Here is an 8211-nt window from a genome sequence, read left to right as displayed (position 1 = left end):
GGTCTTTTCAAGCCTGGCACCAACCTTATGTTCCTCTTTGGAAATGCACTTGTGTTTTATCATAAAATTCATCTTGATTTACTTTAAACATTGTGTGAAAACACAATTATTCTAAAACAACTCCAAACATATGATTACATCAAATCTTCACTAAAAACATAAAAACTTTGATTTAAATCTAAGAAAACTAATAGAAAAAACCTAAAACTAACTAAAGAATTGAAGATATTGTCAATTCAAGTCCAAATAATGGTGGGGTTTATAATGATCTCCCATGATTACATACAGACTTCTCTTATTTTTATGGATCTTGCATACTTGAGAATCAAGAATATTTCAAAAACTAAATTCCAAATTGTATTATGAGAATCCTTGAACCAATTTTGTTTACAATTCAACCAAGGAAAGATGTTTGAAGTTCTTGACTCTAAGTGTTTTGTCTCAAGCCAGCTCTTGGCTTGGATCCTTCAGATCGATGAATTTTTGAGCTTATCTTATGTCCTTCCGGGTTTGACTGATATGTGTCTCTGGCAACACCTTTTTCTTTATCCATTCGAAAAGGTATGACTAACGCTCGTTTATCATTATGTGACTCTTCTTCGCAGGCTTCCGAATTGGAAGTCGTGTGTCCATCTTCCAGAATGTTGTCCGCCATCGTACGATATTGATTACCAGATCTTTGGTAACAACGATAATGTTCTGAGACTTACTTAGAACTAGGGTGGCTTGAGCTTGAACATGAGGTCCAAATGCCTTTGGGTGAAAGGTTCGACATCTTCTCCTATAGGGATGAAGCCGTCCGAGTTCCTCGTGGGGTGGTACCTGTAAGGAACTCCGATACTTAATTTAGCAATGGTTTTTATGCAGGTTTTTAGTAAATTGGAGTTTGAAAAATATTTGAGAGTGTCAGGATATTTATAAATGTAGATGTAGAGTCAATAACCACCTTTAAAGTAGTTCAATCTTCCATGGTGGGTTTGTTACTCCCTTTTGTTAGGGAAATTATTGAGATCTCCTTTCTAAATGAGTAGGAGAGATTGTAGAAGTTAGTTACTTATTCGAACAAACAAGGTTAGGATAGCGTCGCCATATCCGACCTTTATGAGGTCGAGTAGGTGTCAATCCGGATAATATATGTTGATTGGGCTTTATTCATTTTAAGTTTGACTAAGTGGTGGACCAGGATATAAACAAAAACCAAATTAGGATTTGACCCAAATGTTGAGGACTAAAATAGTACTATACCTTTCTTTTTATTATTTATGTTTTCAAAATAGTAAATGTGATTTCATCAATTAAGTGATCAACGATAATGAATCATCAATTAAACTATCAACTAATCTTTTGCTGGTTTGGCTCATATCGAGTGCAGATTGTACCTACCCATTTGTGTGGCATTATCCACAGAAATTAGAGCCTCTTGCACTCCAACAATGTTTAACATGATGTAAAATAAGCTAAACAGCTTGATCCGTCTAAACTCGAAAGATATGTTCTAAACTTCTAATGTAATAACTAATAAGCAAAGCAGAGTACTACACTGCAATGTATTTATTCCAAAACAGAAGACCTGATATAAAACTAAATTACATAGGATCCCCATGTTTATACAAAGGAACATAGGTGCTAGCAAACTGAAAATAAAATGTAGAAAGAAGAAAATCGAACCACCAAATTACCATTAGATCATTACAGACCACTTCAATACACCGGAATTAGAGACTATGAATTCTCCATAATATTTCACCATTAAATCTCGGGTACACATGGACGGTTACAATAGTATTTAGTGTATTAAATTTTTATATCTCTATATAGAGAAATGATATTGTCACTCATTTTTTTTATAATGTTACTCCACATATAATCATACATAATTTTTTTTAATTGTATATTTGCGTAAATTTATAAAAAAAAATGACATTATCAAACTAAGAGTGACAATATCCATTCTCATATATATTCATTATCATTTTATTTCGTCATTGTCCACATATACGTACATGAATTCGGTGAATATTATGTGTTAATTTCACTTATATTATGTCATAGTATATTGGGAAATCGGCCATCACAGATATACTTGGAAGAGTGGTGGCCAAAACTCAGTAGATTCAAACAGACGAAGCACTGAACGAGGACAGACTTAACAGGCATACAGTCGGACATCTATACTACGTTTTAATGAGAGATATGAGGCTCCTGTTAGTAATGTGGGAGTGTAACTATTATGTACAGCAGTCATTTATACCAGGTTTTCACCCAACACTCAAAATTCGAACTCCTCAAGAATGATTCAGCTTCAGAAATGTTTGGAACACCAAGTCAATGAATTGATCATCCTGGCACACAGGAATTTTGTCAGTGGACAAACATTTAAAAAGTTTCATAGGGAGGAAGTGGGGTAGAAACTAGAAGCTAAAAAGACGGTAAGACTTCGGGTAAAAGAAAAAGCACTGATTCAATTCTCTTGCAAAGTATATACAATACAAAGATTCATTTTTATACTGAACATTTCTAGGATGGAAATTTGACACTCGCATTATAAATACTAGTGTATCAATAAGCACTAACACACTTTTATTTATTAAATTTGTGTAAAAGCAATAAAAATGAAATTAGTTGAAATAACAAGTGACTTATAGCTCGATTTAAGTCTTGGAAATAATAAAACAAAAATATTTTTTTTATAAATTATATATAATGAAGGGTATTTTAGGAACGAAAGTTGTACACCAATCGTTCTTATATCCCCATAATATATAGTAGAGATAAGAAGTTAGTAAACCGCTCAAAACTATAAACTACAACTTAATGTCATACTATAATGAGTTCAAAGATTAAGGTTTTTCTTCTCCAATTATTCTCAAGGTGGCAAATCTCTGAAATTTTCTACTAACTCATAATAGTTTCATACTATTAGTTTGGATAAATTGATTATGGTATATACTTTCCCTCTAAGGGTAAAGCTAAATATATATCGCTAACTACATACTTTCAAGATAGTTGATCTTGTTTGTACTGTACAAATAAGACTTGATGCACTTAAGTAGTGTCTAATTAGTATATAACATTTTTCACACCCTTCCCTTGAATCCTGTGAGCAGTAGTCATGGCTCAAACCAGACACTCTGCCTTGGCAAATACTCTAAAATCATATGGTAAAAAACTAAGGTGGGTTGCAACTCACAACATTAGGTGCTTGGTGGGTAAAGTAGGAGTAATGAATGACACCCTAAAATACAATTCAAAGCATCAAATTATAAAAAGTCACAGAGATGGTAAAATAAAGTACCTGAACCAGAGATAAGAGTGCATCACGGACTTTGTCCCGGCTGATGGTAGCTTGATTAGGAGTGAGGCTAGAACCAGTGGGAAGAGACGGAGAAAGATTAGGTGGTGGAAAGGGTTGCGGCATCGTCCTTCCATATTGGTGTGGCATATTCAATGAATGTTGAAGAGCTGTGCTAGGGGATGAAGAAGAAGAAATAGGTGCACTTATTTGTGAAGATGAAGAAGCGGAGGCAAAGAAACTAGAAGGCTTAACAAGATTCGTGACTTGATTGCCACTGTTGAATGTTTCAAAAGGGCCAACCGGGAAGCCAGACAAAGATAAACCTGAAGGAGAGGCAGATGGTATTTGTATAGCAGGTGCAGGGGACAAAATACCACTTTGAGATGTGGAAGTTACAGTGGCAGAAGGCTGTCTAAAATTTTCTATATCTGAATTTCCAGCAGTCTTAGATGTCTGCAATAGTTTTATGTGAATAAAATAAAATAAAAATAAAAACAAATTGAAAAGCGAAAGAAATGATATACTACAATGCAAAAGTTTTGTTGTTAAGGAAGAAGAAGACATAGTTGAAGTAACTGGCAAGCAACTAGATTACATACACTGAAGATGGTCGAAAACACAGGACCTCCAAAAGCTTCAGCTGCAGAAGCAGGAGCTGAAGAGGACTCCAGAGGGCTTTCTGCTACAACTGACACTGGCACTTCCTTGGACTCACTGCATTAGATACAAAACACAAGGCATGAGCCATGCAACTGCGATCACTTCTAAACACAATCCTAATAGAAGAGTAATTCAGTGAAAGTAAGAAAATTAGTTTAAAAATAAATAGACCGAATTTGGAGCAAGACGATTTACAAACAAGAACCATTAGATGAAGAAAATATATCCTGACCTTCTCATCCCATAAAACACAATTAGAATAAGGTTGTTTAACCAATTGAAAGATCAAATTTTCTTGACAATTGGCATATTAAATACAGTATTATTTGTAATAATTAACATGTAGGCAGCAAATTGCAATAGAATGTAACGCTTACAAAGAGAGATTACTTTTATAAGCTTTTTTCTTAAAATATCCCTTACCTTTTGACTGAAGGCATTACTGCATTTGGAGGTATCTTTGAGTATTCAGAAAGTATCCTGTAGATAGAGGGTTAAACATCCTGCCCAATTACATAAGGTACACTACAATCCAATGAAACCCCCATCCCAAAAGAGGAAATAAGAACATGTGTGCACACACGCAAATATATAATCAACAGAATCCTGATATGAATTAGCATCTAAAGTTTGAAAGCATTAAGAAAGAAGACAGATTACATAAATAACTTGAACAACAAAAATTATGATACCTATTAAAGAGATTTGCAACTTCTTCACATTCATCTTCATTGTAAAACCATATACCATTAACTTCTTGAGCTGCATTCCGATATAATAGGTATGGCTTCTTAAGTTCATACTCAAAATCCAATAGATTCTCTACTAGGTTGTCTGTCAGAACAAATATTACAAAGAAAGTTGCAAATTAGAAAACTGATAGCACAAATCAGGCACACAGATGAATGAGAGCAGAGCACTAGTACATGTATATTTCTCCAAACAATGAGGAAATAATAAATCAAGCACTGCCAAAATGAGAAAATGCGATCTACAGCAACAATAACGCAAATTATATTTGAATGATTGAATCTATCCAGCATTGAACATTAATTAGCATTTAGCGGTTAATCTTGGAACTAAAACACCACGAAATGGATTGAATTAAAAAAAAAAAGATGAAACACAAATCTGAACCTGTATTTCGTCGATTCATGACAATGAACTGAAACTGAGGCTGCACATTCCTGAAAGACGCAAAATAAAAAAACAAGGGAAATTGGTCAAGGATCAAAGTGCACATGAACCGAAGCATATGGAAAGAGGAAGAAGCAGTGTTCATTGATGACCTCTTGACAACAAATAGAGATCCTTCGACATCCTTGCGACTCTGAAAAAAAAAAAGAGAATACATCCAGAAATTGAAGAAACGAGATGAGAGATTATAGAAATGTGTCGAGAGAGAGAGAGAGAGAGAGAGAGAGAGAGAGAGAGACGGACCCACTGATTAGTTTCGATGTTGAATTCGTAGAAAGAGACGTGAGCGGCGGTGAAAAGAATCTCGGCGATGAAGGGATCGATGCGCTGGAGGACGGTGAGATTCAGCACCTTGGTGCTCTGCCTATCCAGATTCGGCGTCAGTTTCTTACTCTGACTCTGCGACATCTTTAGCTCACAACTCAAGGAAAGAAAGAAGAAACCTCACTCTTTGGATCAAAACAACAAGAAGAAGAAGGAGAAGAAGAATTGACTCTCACCTCTCACTCACTCTAGAACCTAACTGACTTCTACACTACCTAAGTTGAATCTGCTCAGACCAAAAACCACCACCAACATGAAATAATCATTTCCTTTTTAAAAAATAAAAACATAAATCCATGGAAAATTGAAAATAGAAGTAATATTTGAAGAAAACAAAATAAAAAGATATTAATATTAGTGTAGCTATTATTTTATCTGCTGATTTGTTGTCTTTTTCGGCATTTTAATAAAATTTCACGGTTAGTATTTAGAAACTAATTCAATAATAATAATAATAATAATAATAATAATAATAATAATAATAAATAAATAAATAAATAAATAAAGTGATAAATGTCAGTGAAAAAGTGACTATCAAGTGACTCTCATAATAATAATAAAGGCACCACTCACATAAAGTTGCCAAAAACAACTTTTTTTAAAGATGCCTACGTGGCAAAATCTAAACCATATATTCTAAAACCACACTTCTAACTACATAATACTTAAAAACTGTAGCCCTTTACAAGAAAAGCGTCACCTAATGGAAAAAAGTAAATTAGAAGATTTAAGAAAAGAAATAATTAAATTATCAAAATTAATAGATCAAAAACTAATGATTTTGACTAATGTTAATTGTAATGACACCGAATTCTTAAAATCAATACAAAATGATTTTTCTCAAAATCTTTATTTTACTATAAGTTTTATTGAAGGACTTCAAAAACCTGAAAAAACTTATATTTTACATGGAATTTCTAAAAACTGCTACTATGGAAATGATTCCCCACATCTCTATCATACTTTTAACCCACAATTAAATTTTATAGTAGATATGCTTGAGAAAATATTAGTATCCATAAAATTTCAAAGAAATAAGGAAAAAGAGGAACCTAATATAAATGAAATTAAACAAATATTAAATAAATATTTTCAGAAAGAGGATCCCAAAGAAGAAAAAATTCAAAATATAGCCAATATAACAAAACTAAAAGTAAAACCACCATTGAAATTATGAATATTGAAGAAAAATTAGAAGAAGTTACAATACTTTTTAAACAATTAAAAATGGCTCAAAAAAATAATATTATGGAAGAAGAATTTCAAATAGAAGAAGAATTAGTAAATTCTAAAAATATATAGAAAATGAAGAGCACATCCTAGATTATTCAAGTGATGAAGAACCAGCAATTCCAATACAAGTAAAAAATGAAGCTGGAACATCTAAAGATAATCAATCTCAATTTAAATGGGAAACAGGGTTTGAAAATTATGCTTTTAAAAAGGGATTTATAAATAAAAATTCAAAGTATACAAAAATACCATCAAAATACGTTCCTAACATTCAGGAAACGGAAGGAGAAAGAATGCTTGATTTAGACTGTAAAAAGAATGAAAAAGAAATTTTTGAGAACTGGTTGAACACCTTCTTATTAGAAGCCTTTACTAATCCAAAACTTAGTGAATTATCTGGAGGAGATATCTGGAATTATATAGGATTTCACACTAAAGGAACTGTAAGATATTATATAACGTCAATAGAAAACCAAATAATAGAGGAATTAGCAACAAAAACAACAGTTTACGATAAGATATTACATATAATGATGATTCTATATAAAGAATTTTTTGGAAAAAATATTATAGATCATAGACAAGAAGTCTATAATAAAAAATATCAAGAAGCGAAAAACCATTTAGCTAATATTCAAATATATGATTTATGTAATATAGAATCTTATATATGTGAATATAGAATACATTATTATAAGCTAATATGTAATAGAATCTTATATATGTGAATATAGAATACATTATTATAAGCTAAAAGAAGAAGATAAAAACCATTATCTTAGTATGTATATAACAAAATTTCCATACCCTGTTAATGAATTCATAATGGGAAGATTTATAAGAGAATAAATAGAGAACAATTGAAATAATTTTGGAGGAGCAACCTCTGCAATAAGAGAGGAAATAAAAGAACGATGTATGCAAGAAGCAACTCAAAAAGATTTGAAAATATAATTAGAATTTGCTGTCAAGATAATGAGGAAATACCTCAAAAATATGGTCTTAATAAAAAATTTCAAAGAAAAGAAAATATCAATTTAGAAAAAGAAAATACTATCCAAATTGGAGAAAAAAGAGGTATTTTAGAAAAAGAAGTAACAATAAAACAAAAAACAAAAATGACTATTGTCCAAATAAAAAAGAAAATTGTAAGTGTTGGTATTGCCAAGAAAAGGACACTATGCAAATGAATGTCCAAAAAAGGATAAAAAAGACCTTACCAAATTAGAAATTGCTAAGTCTTGTTTCATGGAACCATTAGAAGAATCAGATGATAACTTAGACTATATTTTTGAATATCTCAGAAACAGACTCAGAGACTGAGTAATAATGCCACATTTATTACTATAAAAAACAGAAAAGTTTGTAAATGCTTTTATAGATTCTGGAGCAACACAATGCTTTGCTAGTACAAATATAAAACTTGATTGAAAAAATTAAAGAAACCATTGAGTTAGAATAGCTGACAAATCAATACATAAAATTGACCAAAAGCAGAAATG

At 31.9% G+C, this 8211-nt stretch overlaps 1 protein-coding gene across 2 annotated transcripts; it reads right to left on the bottom strand.

Moving 5' to 3' along the window:
• Positions 1-1491: 1491 nt before the first annotated feature.
• Positions 1492-5751, bottom strand: LOC130932677 (mRNA-decapping enzyme-like protein). Of its 2 annotated transcripts, XM_057862068.1 has the most exons (8): positions 5396-5746; positions 5245-5285; positions 5093-5142; positions 4648-4789; positions 4379-4435; positions 3895-4009; positions 3296-3748; positions 1492-2342 (listed from the first exon to the last, which is right to left on the bottom strand). In XM_057862068.1, exons 1-8 carry the CDS (start codon positions 5558-5560, stop codon positions 2286-2288), a joined length of 1080 nt encoding a protein of 359 aa, XP_057718051.1. In that variant the 5' UTR covers positions 5561-5746; the 3' UTR covers positions 1492-2285. The 2 variants fall into 2 exon arrangements, with proteins under 2 accessions (XP_057718051.1, XP_057718050.1); XM_057862067.1 differs by having other exon boundaries at positions 5093-5285; positions 5396-5751.
• Between the last annotated feature and the right edge of the window lie 2460 nt (positions 5752-8211).

Source organism: Arachis stenosperma, chromosome 6 (genome assembly GCF_014773155.1).
Source record: "Arachis stenosperma cultivar V10309 chromosome 6, arast.V10309.gnm1.PFL2, whole genome shotgun sequence".
NCBI classification, from domain to species: domain Eukaryota; kingdom Viridiplantae; phylum Streptophyta; class Magnoliopsida; order Fabales; family Fabaceae; genus Arachis; species Arachis stenosperma.
Note: the sequence above shows the minus strand (reverse complement) of the source record. Positions and strands in the feature narration are given on the sequence as shown.

Excerpts from the sequence above, each read along its gene's own strand:
- LOC130932677 (XM_057862067.1), bottom strand. The coding sequence starts at position 5,560 with ATGTCGCAGAGTCAGAGTAAGAAACTGACGCCGAATCTGGATAGGCAG. Across the intron at positions 4,790-5,092 it reads CATGAATCGACGAAATACAG|ACAACCTAGTAGAGAATCTA; the intron begins GTTCAGATTTGT and ends TTGTTCTGACAG. Across the intron at positions 4,436-4,647 it reads GTTGCAAATCTCTTTAATAG|GATACTTTCTGAATACTCAA; the intron begins GTATCATAATTT and ends CTCTATCTACAG.